The 16637-nt window shown below is 35.6% G+C and overlaps 1 protein-coding gene across 4 annotated transcripts; it reads right to left on the bottom strand.

Moving 5' to 3' along the window:
* Window positions 1-323: 323 nt before the first annotated feature.
* CLEC7A (C-type lectin domain containing 7A) lies at window positions 324-15216 on the bottom strand. Of its 4 annotated transcripts, XM_028533230.2 has the most exons (6): window positions 15004-15209; window positions 13122-13220; window positions 10140-10277; window positions 8484-8635; window positions 6799-6917; window positions 324-1067 (listed from the first exon to the last, which is right to left on the bottom strand). In XM_028533230.2, exons 1-6 carry the CDS (start codon window positions 15086-15088, stop codon window positions 932-934), a joined length of 729 nt encoding a protein of 242 aa, XP_028389031.1. In that variant the 5' UTR covers window positions 15089-15209; the 3' UTR covers window positions 324-931. The 4 variants fall into 4 exon arrangements, with proteins under 4 accessions (XP_028389031.1, XP_035875243.1, XP_035875244.1 ...); XM_036019350.1 differs by lacking the exon at window positions 10140-10277 and having other exon boundaries at window positions 15004-15208; XM_036019351.1 differs by lacking the exon at window positions 6799-6917 and having other exon boundaries at window positions 990-1067; window positions 15004-15216.
* Between the last annotated feature and the right edge of the window lie 1421 nt (window positions 15217-16637).

Here is a 16637-nt window from a genome sequence, read left to right as displayed (position 1 = left end):
AAAAGGTGAAGGATTAATAAGTACAAATTGACCATTATGAAATAGTCCCAGGGATGTAAAGTGCAGCATAGGGAATATAGTCAAAAATATTGTAATGACTATGTATAGTTCCAGGTGTGTTAGAATTGCCAGTGGGATTAATCTGTAAACTATATAAATGTCTGTACACCTGAAGCTAATATAAAATAATATTGAATGCCAACTGGAATTGAAAAATAAAAAATGGAAAAAAATGTAACTAAACAGCAAAAACAAAAAAGGAGAAAGCTTTCTTTTAAGAGCAGTTTTCCTACAATGTCACATTATAGGAAACTTTATCATTCAGAGATGTTGGAGACATTTTCTGGGCTATTTGATTGAGATAAAAAGGTGGAATTGCTGCTTGTTATGGGCTTTTGATCACAATCATGATCATATTGACAAACAAAATAATAAAATAGCTCTGATTACAGTACAGTATTTTTTTTTCATTTCTTCATTCAGAATTGCATTGTGCCTTCCACCTGTGTCGGCTGCACTGCTGTAAGTGGAGGAACAAATCCCAGCAACACATCGTGTCTACTCCAGTGACACTTTTTCAGGTCAAGAATGACTCTGGGAGAGCCAGGAATTAAGATGTCCTCGAAACACCGAGCAATTGTGGTTAGTCCTAGGTAAGTGCCATGTCAATCGTAGAATAAATATTCAAGTTCTGCTGCTCTGATTCTATTTTTTGGGTTCTTTTAATTAGAACATAATATTGAACTACCGATAGAGTTAATGTGCAAAAAATCACAGTCTTTCCACTCAGTTTTTTGGCTAACATTAAAGATGACTGGGCTCTTTTGATAGTCAAAGCATTTACTTTGACTTCAAATACCCTTCTTTCCTGTGTTCTGTCCTCCTCACTGTCTTGCACATTTCTCTCTGCTCCTTCATGTCAACACCCCCATCATTGTACTGATTGCTTCTTCTCACAAATACTGTAGGAGGGTATATTACACTGCTGGTCATAAATTATTGACATGTGCATCCATACACAGTGATGAAATGAGATTTCCTGGGTAGCTGTGCTTCTGATTTGAAACCTGTTAAAATAAAAGACAATGAGGTAGTTAGAACAAACATTAAAAATACTGTCTACTGTCTACACGATGCTGAAATAAACTGGTGAAGATATTGATAAAAAGTTTCTGAAGTGTTTATATCATCAAAAGAGGGGACTTGAATTTAGATTGTAGTTCTCAAATGGTGACATACCATTCATTATTAAGGCATGAAAATGACTAAAAATGTAGTTTATTGAATTTATTGGGGTGACATTGATTAATGAAACTATGTAAGTTTCAAGTGTACAACTCAGTAAAACATCATCTTCACACTGCATTGTGCACCCACTACCCAAAATCAAGTTTCTTTCTGCCACCATTGATCCCCCTTTTGACCTCTTCCACTGCCCCCCACCCTCCTTTCCCTTTGGAAAACATCATATTGTGTGTTTTTTTCTTAATAGCTTCACCTTTTGACCCAGCACCTCACCCTCTGATAGCTGTGTCTGTTCTCTGTATCTATGAGATTGTTTCTAGTTTGTTGGTTCATTTTGTTCATTGAAGTTCACATATAAGGAAAATCATATGGTACTTGTCCTTCTCTGACTAGCTTATTTCACTTAGTACAAAACTCTCTAGGTCTACCCATGCCATCACAAAAGGTAAGATTTCCCTTTTTTATGACCAAGTAGTATTCTAGTGTGTAAATGTACCCTTTTTTATCCCCTTATCTACAGATGTGTACTTGGGCTGCTTATACTTTTAAGAACTACCACCAGTTGCATAAAATTAAATAAAGGTTATGACAAAAAATTAATATTCTATAGATGGCTCTTTGCTTATTTGTCAAACTCTTACCTAGAAGTATATTTATCAAATAAAACAACATTTAGTGAAATTACTATTGGGTATATTAGAGAGTAGACCAAGTAGAAAAATTATTGCTAAAAGGGATCTGGAACTAAATCAAGAATCAGAGATATTAAAAGCCACTTAAAGAAAAGGCCAAAAAACCCTATACATTTTAATGCATCTTGAGGGCAGAATTATGTTAGAGGACCATGTCAGATAATTACAATAACAACCATGGGTGAGTGGAAGCATGGCTCTGTTCTATTTGCCTTTCAGTCTCCTGAAGGAGCAGCGCTAATTAGTCAGGGAGGGCATTGCTGAGCCTTGGTGTGAAAACTGTAGCCATACTCTTCATCCTGCATATCTATCTTGTCATGGGCCTGGGCTTGGAGGACTGACAGGATTCTTCTGAAAAACAAGTGAGCTAAGAGCGTAAAACAATTTTGAACCAGGCCTCAGGGAGAATTCTGACCAGTGTTCTCTAAAAAATTTTTTTGACATTCAAGAGGGTTTGGATATCAAAGAGCTAGATTAAGTGACAGCCACCCCAAAATCCTAGGCATAGTAACGTATCAAAATATTAAGTTAGGCCCACTCTTGTGATTTTAGAAAGAGCACAGTATTTCTGATATATCTTGGCAGGCAAGGGAAGCACATGAAAGGATAAAGAAATGGCACTACGTTAAACTAAAAAGTTTTTTCACGGCAAAGGAAACCATCAAGAAAACAAAAAGACAACCTACTTATTAAAAGAAGAGATTTCCCAATGATATATTTGATACAAGGTTATTATTCAAAAATTATAGAGAAATCATACAACTTAACGATAAAAAATAAGTAATACAATTGAAAAATGGACAGTGGAAATGAATACATATTTCTCCAAAGATTACATATAGATAGCCAGTAGACATATGAAAAGGTGCTCAAAATCACTAATCATCAGAGAAATGAAAATTAAAACCACCATGAGATATTATCTCATACCTGTCAGAATGGCTATCATCAGTAAATCAACAAACAAGTTTTGGTAAGGATGTGGAGGAAGGGGAACCCTTGTGCATTATTGGTGGGAATGCAGAGTGATGCAGTCACTGTGGAAAGCAATATGGATTTACTTCAAAGCACCAAAAATGAATGTGCCTTATGACCCAACAATTCCACCTATGGAAATATATCCAAAGAATCCCAAAATACTACTTTAAAAGATATATGCACCCCTATGTGCATTGCAGTGTTATTTACAATAGCCGAGATATAGAAGCAACCCAAGTGCTAATCACTATTTGATTAAATAAAGAGGTGGTATAAACAATGGAATATTACTAGGCCTTAAAAAAGAATGACCTCTTAAAATTTGTGACAACATGGCTGGACCTTGAGGGTATTATTTGAAGTAAAAGAAGTCAGACAAAGAAAGACAAATACCATATGATTTCACTTATATGTGTAATCTAAAGAATAAAATAAATAACAACAGCAACAATAAACAGAAACAGGCTCATAGATACAGAAAACAGGCTGATGGTTGCCAGATAAAAGAGAAAGCTGGAGGGCTGGATGAAAAATGTGAAGAAATTAAAAATCACAGATTGGTAGTCAATAATATAATAATAACTATGCAGGGTGCTAGGTGGGTACTACCATTATCAGGGAGATTACTTCATAAAGCATACAAATGTCTAACCACTATATTGTATCTGAAACTAATATAGAATAACATAAAATATCAAAATAAAAAATAAAATGTATTTTACTCCACTTGACAAAATAGGAAGAGCCCACTAGTTATATGTTAAAATACCAAAAGAAAACTCAAGACAAATAAGTGCTATAGAAATGTAGGATATGTATTTTGTCAAGAATGCTTGTTAATAAATTCACTGTGCTTGTGCTAGTGGAAGGTGGCACAGTTAAGTGGCGTTAAAATCAAAACACAGTCATACTCAGCACTTTGACTTGATCTCACCCAAGAGTACCTACCAGAAGCAAATGAGAAACCACTCTGTAAACTTCAAATTAATTCTGTAAATATTTAAGGCCGGGGTCGGGGGGCAAGGGCTAGGTGGGGTGGGCAAATAGGGGGAAATGGGGAACATCTGTAATAGCATCAACAATAAAAAATAATGTTAAGCACACTGTCAAAAATAATCAGGCATATAAGGAAGTAAAAGGACATGAATGAAAAATGGGAAAAAATATAGTGGAAACAGAAACATATGAGTATAATATGTTGGAATTATCAAAGATAAATGTTAAACAACTATATATTTTTGGAGTGAAAAGAAAGTATTGCAATGATGAAAGCAAGCTAAGAATTGTAAATAGTGGTGGGGTAGATTTTAGAAAGAACTAAGTTGGAATTATAGAAATGAAATAGTCATTAATCAAAATGTAATTCCATGGATACTTATAACAGCAGAATATAAACAGATGAGAAAAAATTAACTGGAAGACATATGACAAGTAAATAAATAGATTAAAGAAAAAATGATAAAAATATAGGAAAAAATAAAGAAGACATAAAATGTTGTGAGTGGTTTTATAATGCATATAACTGGGACCCCAGAAGAAAGGAAGATAGGGTAGACATGCCATCTGGAGAAAGCATGGCTGAGTTATCCCAAATCTGAAAAGAAACATCAGATTTAATGCATTTATGACCTTCAAACAGCTGAACTTTTAAAAGCAATAGTAAAAAATAGAACACACTATAATAATACCTTTGAATGGCAGAGAGAAAGCCACAGCTGTCTAATTTTAAGAGAAATATTTTTTAGAAAAAGTTGAAATAACACAGTTTTAGACAAATAGAGAGTTCAACTCTAAAATTTTAACTCTAAAGGAAATATTAAAGAGAATCTTCAATTTGAAGGAAAATGATTTAAAATGGAAGGTAGGAAAGACATAAGGGAATAAGAAGAAAAGGAAATCATAAATATGTGGAAATATCTGGATGAACTGACAGCATAAACCTACACATCTAAGTCTATATATATCTAATAATATGGCTTCAGTACAGCAACTAAAATGTTTGCAGAATTTAAAGTAGAATCACAGTGGAAGATTTTAATATAAGTCTCCCAGTACAGGAAGAAGAAGCAGATAAAAAATCAGAGAACTTCAATCACACTTAGTAGGGTTTTCTTTTTTTTTCATTTTTACCACAATGGAGTTAAGCTGAAACTTAAAGCCAAAACTTCTTCCTTTGAAAGAATAATTAAATTGGATGACACACACACTGAGATTAATGGGCAAAAAGAGCCAGCTGTGTAGACACACACTCAGACACAAACATGCACCCTAATAATAGAAACCTAAAAGGGGAGCATACCATATTTTACCATGTATAATGTGCACTTTTTTGCCCAAATTTTTGAGGGAAAAATAAGGATGTGCATTATACATGGGTAATATTAATTCTGTATCTATATAAATGTTTTAAATTCTTTTATATATGCTTATGCATTAAAAGTATAACTCTAGAAAGCAATAACAATATATGTATGCAAAATAATACCCTGGAATATGATCATCATTTTTATATATAAGTAAAAAATTGAATTTAAAAATTAAAATGAAAATTTTTTTCCCTGAAAGTTTGGGTCAAAAACGTGGGTGTGCATTATACAGGGCAAAATATGGTAAGTTCATATTCTGCAGATATTAAGAAGAAAATGAATGACCATTGAGGTGAGGAAGATTTCAGCTCTGTGATGACTAATTTTATGTGTCAGCTTCACTAGCCACACTCATATTAAACAGTATTTCTAAGTGTCTGTGAGGGAGCTTCTGGATGAAATTAGTGTTTGACCAGTGAGCTCAGTAAAGTAGATTGCCCTCTCAAATGTAAGGGGGGCATCATCCAATTCATTGAGTGCCTAAATGCAACAATAAAATGAAGGAAGGAAGGATCTGTCCCTTTTTTGCTGCTTCTGCCGTTGTGTGAGCTAAGATAGCTCAGCTCATCTCACCTTGTCCTGCCCCACTGCTGGGTTTCACACCATCGACTCCCCTGGTTCTCAGCCCTTTATGCTTGGACTGAATTACACCATAGGCTTTCCTGGGTCTCAGTTTGCAGAGGGCAGATCATGGAACTTCTCAGCCTCCACAGTCATGTGAGTCAATTTCTCATAACAAATCTCTGTATATGAATTCTCCCTCATTGTGTGTTTATTGGGGGGTCTCCAGAGAAGACTTATGTAGATCTATATAGATCTCCTATTGGTTATGTTTCTCTGAAGAACCCGGATTTACTTACACACAATGAGGAAGAATTTATAATCATGCAAGTGTGAAAAATGTTTAAAGAACTTTATAAAATATGAAATGCAGTTGCTTTTAAAATTAATGATAATAGTTTGTATTACACATTTACTATGTGCAAAACACTATGCTAAGTGATTTTACTTTTTTATTTCCTTTATCTCAAAATCCTGAGAGGTAGCTGCTATTTTCTTTCTTATCTATAGGTGAAGAAAGAGGATCCCTGACAGGTTAAGCAAAGTATCCAGTTTCACACAGGAGTGGGCTAATCACTGACTCAAGCTGAGACATGACTTAAGCCCATGCTCCTCACCACAGTTTTACACTAACCAACAGTGACTGCTCCATACTGAACAACTTCAAACATGTGGCTGAGGCTCTCCTGAAGAGAAAGATGAGGGAACTCATGCTGAAAACACTAAATGGCCACTCAGCTCTTTTTGACTGCAAAAAGAGAAAAGAAGAGGGAAGAGCTCTGCTTCCCTCTTCTTTTCTTTTTTTCTTGGCTCATTTTTTTCTTTCTCCCCATCAGTATCCATGGTTCTCTTTGTCTTTCTTATATATGGTCAACACAAAGTCAGATTCTTAACTATTCGACATGCTCTTTCCTTTCTGAGAAAGGGTATGAGACATTGTCTCTCTAGATACTTACAGTTCCGAAGAGAATATTGAGCCATCCTCCCAGAGCCATGGTCCTTCAGTCTGAGTGCGAGAGAGCCCTATCCAAAATGAATGAAGAGGAGAGGAAGACATTTCCTTCACTATGAATTTCTGTAGGGAAACATAAATACAAATATATGTCAAGAAGAGAGAGAGGTAATCAGAGCTGATAGAGATAAAGGCAAATACAGAGAAGAGACAGAGGGAAACTCTTCTAGACGTTGAGAAAGAGACAACAAAATGAATCACCCTGGTGAAGGATGTATGCATACACTGGCATCAATTCTTGAATGCCAGTGAGTGTCTCAAAAAGCATATTTCATTTACTCAGAGGCATTGTTGTTTCATTTTCCACAAAGAATATATCCAAAATGTCAAAACTGTACTCCTTTTATTCAATCTACCTGACAAAATCCATGGTCCCCTTGGCAACTTTCATGGATGATTAATCACTATCTTTTCCTCAAGTTAGAAATATAAATTTATAGGACCTCTGTCAAGAAATGCTTCTCCAAGTTGGATGACAAAATAAAAACAATGTAAGGTGACTGCATGTTTTATGAGTAAGTAACTTGGGGTTTAATGAGGACATTTGAATCGTTGACAAATGTAGCACATGTAGTGGCAATAGCAGAAAACCCTAAAATCCACACAGACTTCCAGTTCCTTTCTTTCTCTTGGCCATACCTAAACCTTCATTAATGCTTATGTGAACTACAACTGTTGGGTAACACAAGATAGAAACAAAAAATAATTGAAAGGAGTGAAAATTAATGTAGAAATTATTGATTGTCTAGATTTATAGCGTAGGATGTTTCCACACTATTAACCTTTCTTATAGCACATCTAAGTTCTAGCCTTCATTAATGATGCACTATAAACCCCATGTTTTCTGTAAAACTTTTCCTGTCCGCAGAAATCTCTCTCTAAATTCCTATCGCACTTGTTGCCAATATCAAATATTTAACTTTTAATAGCTGTTGTTTCTTTTTTCTTACAAATTATCTGAGCATTGCAATATCAAGTGTGCTCTTTAAACCTCTCTACCTTTCCTAGTATCTTGTAAAGAATAAATAATTTATAAATATATAATACCATTGCTGCTATTTTTCTTGATAATTATGATGACAAGGGGAAGAACGGTCTCTCACCAAATTTAAAAACTGAAATCTAAACTCACAAAAATAAGTAGTGACCTGATTATTATAGTCATGAAAACTTGCAGTGTATTTGGAAGGAATTGCTTTAAAATACAACATGCTTATTTTTTAATCAATTAATTAAAAAGAAATGCATATATTAAAAACATTACCCACTTAATGCATGCTATTATAACAGTTATGGAGAACATTTTTTAAAGATTTTATTTATTTACTTCTAGAGAGAGGAAAAGGAGGGAGAGAGAGTGGGAGAGAAATATCAATGTGTGGTTGCCTCTCACATGCCCTCTGCAGGGGCCTGGCCCTCAACCCTGGCACGTGCCCTGAGTGGGAATTGAACCAGCAACCTTTTGGTTCCCAGGCCAGCACTCAATCCACTGAGACACACCAGCCAAGGCAATTATGGAGAATATTAAAAATCACTTTGTCTTAGGGAAAATTATCATTATCTGGAACCTACCTCTATCTTTCTGCTCAGTATAGACCACTAATAATTACAACAGAAATCTACACTTACCAATTCTTCTGAACTGTCTATCTTCAGGAGATAAGAGCCCAGCTGAGAACATTGTCTTTTACTTTCATTCCAGGAATACAGTATTGAGCTAAACAGATAACAGCTGTTCTCATGTGCAACCCACGTAGGAGGACAAGGGCTGGGAACACCTCCTGGAAATGAAAGATAAATATGATGTGATTTACATCACAACATTTCACTCTTTCAGTGCAGGCACCATCCATCCTGAGTGTACAATAAATAATTAGTGAATCAGTCCTGGCTGGCGTAGCTCAGTGGATTGAGCGCGGGCTGCGAACCAAAGTGTTGCAGGTTCAATTCCCAGTCAGAGTACATGCCTGGGTTGCAGGCCATGACCCCCAGCAACCCCACATTCATGTTTCTCTCTCTCTCTCTCTCTCCCTCCCTTCCCTCTCTAAAAATAAATAAAATAAAAATCTTTAAAAAATAATTAGTGAATCACCATTAAAACATTTCATTTTCAATTCAAATGATAAGAATATGACTTTATGAAAGAGGCCACATTGAAATGCCCCAATTCATTTAAAATTAAAAATGAATTAACTATTGAAGTGTTTCAGATAGTCAGACTTCCTTTTCTTCTTGTCTACCAATCCTTCAAATTCAGTCCAGAACTCCTTTTCTTCAAAACTTTTAAAATAAATCAACTCAAAATCAATCATTGAGTAATTTCGTGTTAACTTATTTTATAAATGTGAGATCCATTTCAGATGCTAATTTTCCACATGAGAAAAGTATTAAAACAAATATTCACATTACAGTGTACTTCTGTTTTGTATTGTTAGCTACTTGATGCAAAGCATGAGGAAGAATGTGTTCAGAGACAGAAAATTAAAGTAAAAATATTTTTATTGTCAATTATAATGAAATGAGAAGATCAAGTGTGTATAAATTGTAATAAAATCAATAAAATTGTATGGTGAAAGAAAAACAGCCCTGGCTGGTGTGGCTCAGTGGTTGAGTGCTGGCCTGTGAACCAAAAGGTTGCCAGTTCTGTTCCCAATCATGGTACCTGCCTGGTTGCAGGCCAGGTCCCCATTGAGGACAGGTGAGGGGCAACCACACATTGATGTTTCTCTCCCACTCTTTCTCCTTCCCTCCTCATCTGTATAAATAAATACATAATACATAAATGCATAAAAAAGAAAAGCAGATTTAACCAGTGTTTGCGGGAACATAGCTATTAGTTTTTTCTCTTCTACATGTATATAGTTTTGCTCTTAATTCTCATCAACATTTGTCTTCTTTCCTTTCTCTCTCCCTTTCTTCCTTTATGATGTGCTATTTCTTATTCTTACTGAATCACTTTAAAATGTCAGTTCCGCAAGGTGGAAAACATATTCCAAATTATACAATCTCCTGTAGGCCTAAACACACAGACAGTGATAAATTAGTTACTGGTTTAAAAAAAATTCAAGGCAGAACTGTCCAGCCAAGTGCATGGGGCGTTTATGACATCATTTTATCATATACGTGACAGGATCATGTTGACTGAGACAATACTGGTGTGAGCTCTCCTTCAAGGCACAACTGCTACATGTAAAAATGCTCTCTTCACCTCCCCCTCCAGGCCAAACACCAATAATTACCCCTCCCAAATCAATAATTCTATTATTCATTTAACTCCACCCTTGCCTGTGGTTGTGAGAGCCTTGGTAGAAGCCACACTGTCTTCTAAAGATGATTGTGTGGGTTGACTGTGGTTCTCTTTATTTCTTGATGGAAAATTGTTATTCTTCAGTGGGTTGCTTCCTGAATTGGATCTCCAAATACCTTCATTTACCAACAACAATAGTGACAAAAGGGTCATTCTAGTATGTTTGAAAATTGAAATTCCAAAGCCCATATTTTTGTTGTAATACAAAGACTAATTCAAAAGAATGCATGCACCCTTACATTCACTCCAGTGTTATTTACAATCACACAGATATGGAAGCAACCCAAGTAACCATCAATGGACAAGTAGATAAAAAAGCTGTGGTATATACACACAATGGAATATTATTCGGCCATAAAAAAGAATGAAATGTTAGAGAGTGTTATGCTAACTGAAATAAGTCAGACAGAGAAAGACAAATACCATGTGATGTCACTTATGTATGGAATCTAAAGAAGAGAATAAGCAAACAAATAAAACAGAAACAGATTCCTAGACGCAGAGAATACAGATTGATGATTGCCATAAGAGAGGGGGTAAAAAGGTGAAGAAATGCAAAGCAATACATTTTTGATTAATGATAAAGAGATAACATTTTGCTGATGAAGAAATAAAGATAGATTATATATATATGTGTGTGTGTGTGTGTGTGTATATATCCCTGGCTGGCGTAGCTCAGTGGATTGAGCGCAGGCTGCAAACCAGTGTTGCAGGTTTGATTCCCAGTCAGGGCACATGCCTGGGTCGCAGGCCACAGCCCCCAGCAACCGCACATTGATGTTTCTCTCTCTCCCTCCCTTTCCTCTCTGAAAATAAATAAATAAAATCTTTAAAAAAAGATAGATAATACATAAATAAAATAGATAATAGATTAAATAGATGGAAAAAGTAACTTCCTTGAAGATGGTATAGTAAAAAAAAAGAAAGAAGAAAAAATGAAGCAGTTAGAGAAGAAAAAAGAATATTAAGGATAAAGAAAGAACAAAGGAAGTAAAGTCAATTGGAGCCATAATAGATTTGAAATAGTAATAAATCTTCTATCTTGTGTATTTAAAAAATGAGAGCTCCTTGACAACCTTCCCAGTACCTGTAACATACACTGTACTCAATAAACATTTGAATAATTAAAAAATTTAATAAAGACTCTCTGAAAACAAAATATTTTATTGACAATAGGATACAAGAAATATAAAATCTAAGAAAATTTATTCATTCATTACAAAATATCTACTTAGTGTCTCAGGTAATTTCTGGTATTCAGTGGAGTTTAGATTAAAGATAAGATGTAAAATGGTTTTCTTAAATCATGAGGCATAAAAATAGCTTATAGTCTCATTAGGGAATATATTTTATTAGGAAGATAGCACCACTTTGTACTTTCTTTGTCACCTCCACTGGGTTCCTTCCATTAATTTTTCCTGGTAATTCTGGTTTTGAAACCAGCTCTTCAAGGAAGGTAGAAGAGTAATATAGGTCAGGTCTTGAGTTTTTTAAGACAGATTTGCCTAAATTCTTAATCATGGTCCTACCACTAACTAGATTATAATTTTAGAAAAGTAAACTAGCCCCCTAATCTCTTACTTCCCTTATAAATAAAATCAGAATTAACAGCAGCAACTCAATAGAGGTAAATATAGACTTAATTAAATGATGCAACCAAGCTTTTAAAATAGTGTCTGGCACATTATAAATGTTAAATATATGTTGTACTTACACCACCCCCACTTCCCAGCTGCTTTTCCATATGAATGGCTGGTCTCAGACTTCACAACTTCCTAAATTCTCTTAAACAACAGTTGGCCTTAGTAAGCCACAGGTCTGGAACTAGAAGCTTAGATTCACAATTTGGCTTCACCTGGAAATCTCTAAGCCCAGCACAAGTAGCAGCTATCTCAGATTGCTTTATAACTCAGGCAGAGTAGTCCTGGGCAAAACACAGGTTGGGGCTGATCTTGGCCTGCACCACCTGGGAAACCCCAGGGCCAGCGCACCAGTGGACAGCTACAGACCACAATGGGGTACCACCACTCTGCCCCTGCATAGCTGATCCTCCACAGAGGGAAGAGGGTTTCTACCTAATACATAGAAGCTGGCAAAATGAGGAGACAAACAAACATGGTTCAACTGAGAGAACAGATTAAAACTTCAGAAAAAGAGCTAAAGAAAATGGAGATAAGTTATCAGATGAAAAGTTCAAAACAGTTTACATGGATGCTCAAAGAACTTCGTGAGGACCTCAACAACATAAAAAAGACCCAGGGAGAAACGAAGGATACACTAATTAAAATAAAAAACAATTTACAAGGAAATAACAGTAGAGTGGATGAGTCTGAGAATCAAATCAATGATTTGGAATATAAGGAAGCAAAAAATAACCAATCAAAACAATAGGAAGAAAAAAGAATCCAAAAAAAAAAATGGGAGGATAGTGTAAACAGTCTGCCAGACAACTTTTAGCAATCCAACATTTGCTTCATAGGGATGCCAGAAGAAAAGAAAAAAAAAATGAGTAATTGAAAAATCTACTTGAAAAAATAATGAAAGGAAATTCCCTAATTTGATGAAGGAAATAGACATGCAAATCCAGGAGCACAGAGAATCCCAAACAATGCAAAGAGGGCCACTCCAAGACACATCCTAATTAAAATGCCAAAGTTTAAAGATAAAGAGATGGGAGGGTGGGGTGGGAGAATGGGTGAAGAGGTGAGAGGGTTAAGAAGTACAAATAGGTAGTTACAGAATAGCCATGAGGCTTTAAAGTACAGTATAGGAAAGGGAGTAGCCAAAGAACTTATACACATGACCCATGGACATGAACAAGGGTGGGGGATTGCCTGAGGGAGCAGGGGATACTGGGTACAGGGGTGCAAGGGGGGAAAATCAGGACAGCTGTAATAGCATAATCAATAAGATAAAACTTTAAAAAATATCTGTTGTTAATCTTCTCCAACAATACGTACCCATTGTACCCAGGACCACAGCTAGCACCAGTATTACCAAACACAGAATTCCAAATGTCACAGCAATGAAACGCCAAGGAGGAGATGCAGCACAAAGTCCTGAAGGAGCCAGAAAGAGCAGGGATTGAGTGAAGAAATAGGATGGTGGGTCACAGAGCACTTCAGTTCTACAATTCATCAAAACCTGGAAAATTCTGAAGCTAGACATTAATCATTGATACCCAAATTATCTAGCTATCTAGGTTCTGGAACTGTAATTTAAGCACAGTGCCTTGAGAGCTATGCACACCTAGTTTCAGTTCCACACTGATGTCTATTTGTCTCGATGTCACCAGGATTCTTGAAATCCTGCTCATTCTTAGAAGAGACAGCTTAATGTAGGGGAAGTAACATTGGTTACTAAGGATGATCTTCCATTTTCGCATAGACATTGCTTGATTTGGGGCATATTACTTCCTTTATTTTTTCACTTCTCTGTGAAAAATGAGGTAATACTTCAAAGGATTATTGTGGGAATTAAACAAGCTAACACGTGGAAAGTCATCTTGTTTGGAGACTACTGGAAAATTATAGGTAACTCACTGTTCGTCTACACACATCTGTAAAAACACACACCTCTCTACCTCTTACATCATCCAGTTTTTCCACTCTTTCCCAAAAGGTTACCCAAGAAAAGAATTGTGTAAGTGGAGAGTAAAATAATTGTGCAATGTGAATGACCGCAAAGCAGAAGAGACAAAATTATGATGTCAAAACCTGTGAATAATCTCTTTCTTGATAACAGGGAACTTATTCAATTTTAACTTTACCATATCAAGAACAATTTACCTTTGACTGAGAATAAGCAATAAGAACATTTCAAAGAGTTGTCAAATAGGAGAACTATAGAGGGGACTAAATGGTTCATTCTGGGAAGAGAGAGATTTCTCAATGCTCTTCTCCATATTTCACTTCTTTTTCATTTTGTCTAAGACTCATGTTTTACTAATAGGACCTTTTCATCTAACACAAATATTTTCTCCATTGGTATACAAAGAATTGCCGTTGGTTAAAAACAATAGTCCAAATCAAGCTTTTACTACAAAAAAAAAAATTCTTATTGAGGATTCTAAATCCTATAGTTTCCGTTTTCTCTTTGGCCTTTACCATAAAATCACAGGTTTGTTTTTATCTCTTACCTCCTTTCAATCTTTTCATTCTTCTCTTTTTAAAAAATATTTTGCTTATTTATTTTTAGAGCTAGGGGAAGGGAGAGAGAAAGAGAGGGAGAGAAACATCAATGTGTAAGAGAAATATTGATCTGGTTGCCGTTTGCACACGCCCCAGCCAGGGACCTGGCCTGCAACCTGAGCATGTGTCCTGAGCAGTACTCAAACTGGTGATCTTTGGTTTGAGGGGCAGTGCTCAACCAACTAAGCCACACTACTGAGGGCTCATTGTTCTCTTTCTTATTTCCAGTATCCTGATATTGTTTATCAGGATACACTTATACACTTTAAGTTTCTTTGACCTCCATTCTACAATTTACTTCCATCAAACAAACAAATCACTCCTATTGAAAGGAGTGACTCCTATTCTTTTATTTTTGCAGTTCATCATACTTTTATTCCTAGCTCCTCACTGTTGACCTATCTATTTCTATGGAACAGCTAGTGTGAGTATTTTCTGTCATCATCATCATTATTTTCAATATTAATAATTGGTCACTGAATGGTTGTTATGAGAAAAAGCTTAGTGCACATTCAAATTATCTTTAGTGGCTTCAGAAAACATTTTAAAATATATTAATAAAACCTCTACCACTCACAAGCCTCTTAAATTTTTTCTGCTTAAGTGTTGAGTTGTTGAGAATGAAAACGTTGAAAGCAGACAGAAAAAATACCTTTCTCTGAGGACACAGGTCTTCCGCTGAAACCTCGAGAGCTGAACTCCAACTGAGTATATCCATCTTCATCCAAATTTTCCATTGTTCTATTGGGTTTCTCAACTGGCAGAGCATTCAAGAGCTCTTCCCTCTCTTCTAAGACAACTGCCTGTGGACAAAAGAGGATCTATGAGTCAACTCATGTGAGACACATACAGATTGAGCTTTAGCAAGTTGAGCTTAAGTAGTCCAACCAGTTATCCAAAAACAGGAAATGTAAAGTAAGCTGGAAGTGCTCATCTCTACTTAGATCCTGTTTCTGAGACTGATGACTCTTAAGAAAAGTATGAGGCAGCACAATAAACAGGTGTTTACTTCAGAACAGAAATAAGAAACATGAAAACATTAATGTCTTATGTTATTTTCATTACTTTCACAAGTAAATTTGACATCAGAAATTGACTTGACCTATGTAAATTATCAAACAATTTTGGTACCTTAAGTTTACCATACATTTGTTTTACTATATACTTATTCACTTATTCATGTACTCATTCATTCACCAAACATATTGAATATCTATCTTTTCAAATGGCAGGGGCTGGGGATATAAGGATAAAGAAGAAAATTATTATCTGACAGAGGAAACCTATAGATGGGTAGATGAGGGATGCCATAAAGAGGTACATTGTTGTAACAACACAGAGATGAAGTAAATTTCTTTAGATTTGTCAGGGATTAATAATACAAAGTATAAATTATTTATTGAACAATTACTATGACCTAGGTACTACCCGGTAAGCATGTATTCTCATTCAATCCTAATTTCCCAACAAGTCCATGTGATAGGTATTACTGTTCCTATTTTTAAATGAAAAAGATAAGACAGAAATTTTAGTCCCTTGCTCAGTTTTAAGAAGCTAATAAAAATATTGAAGTAAGGAATCAAACCAAAGTCTACTCTTGCTGCAAAACTTATGATCTTTTCTGTTTTGCTGCACTGCTTCCTTCACCATTTGTACGTACACTTACATTGCAAGCTCCATTACAGAGAATTCTGAGACTGAAGTATTATGCTAAATGTTTCATTTTTTTCTCTATTCCAATTGTCATAGTAATGCCCCCCAAAACACTTATCAGTGCTGGGAACTAGAGAGGTATCCAACTGGTTTACAAAACTTTGAAGCAAGCCAAATGAAGGAAGAATACGAGTGACATTGAAGCAATGAGGACAGAATTCCTTCAGTAAGACAATTACAATAGAAAAGAGGACCCAACTTAACTGAATTCAACTTCCCCAAAATAGAGACATTTTAAAGTCTGGAGTATGCCAAGGAAAAAGCACTGAATAGCATTAAGGGAAGTTAATCCATGTGACTAGGCCATCTGGATTTTTTTGTTTGTTTTTTGTTCTTTTGTTTTCATCACCATTTATCCTCCTACACCCTCTTCTAACTCCACCTCCACCACCACCCTGCAATCACCATACTGTTCAACACATCCATTAATTCTTTCTCTCTGTTTTTTCTTTTTTGCTCAATCCCTCCACACCCACACCCTGCCCAAAGCCTGCTCTCTGAGTCTGTGTCTATTCTGAGCATTAGCTCAGTTTGTTTATTAGATTCCACATACGAGTGAAATCATATCATACT

Source organism: Phyllostomus discolor, chromosome 2, assembly GCF_004126475.2.
Source record: "Phyllostomus discolor isolate MPI-MPIP mPhyDis1 chromosome 2, mPhyDis1.pri.v3, whole genome shotgun sequence".
NCBI lineage: Eukaryota > Metazoa > Chordata > Mammalia > Chiroptera > Phyllostomidae > Phyllostomus > Phyllostomus discolor.
The sequence above is the reverse complement of the archived record's forward strand: the minus strand, read 5'-3'. Positions and strand labels throughout refer to the sequence as shown.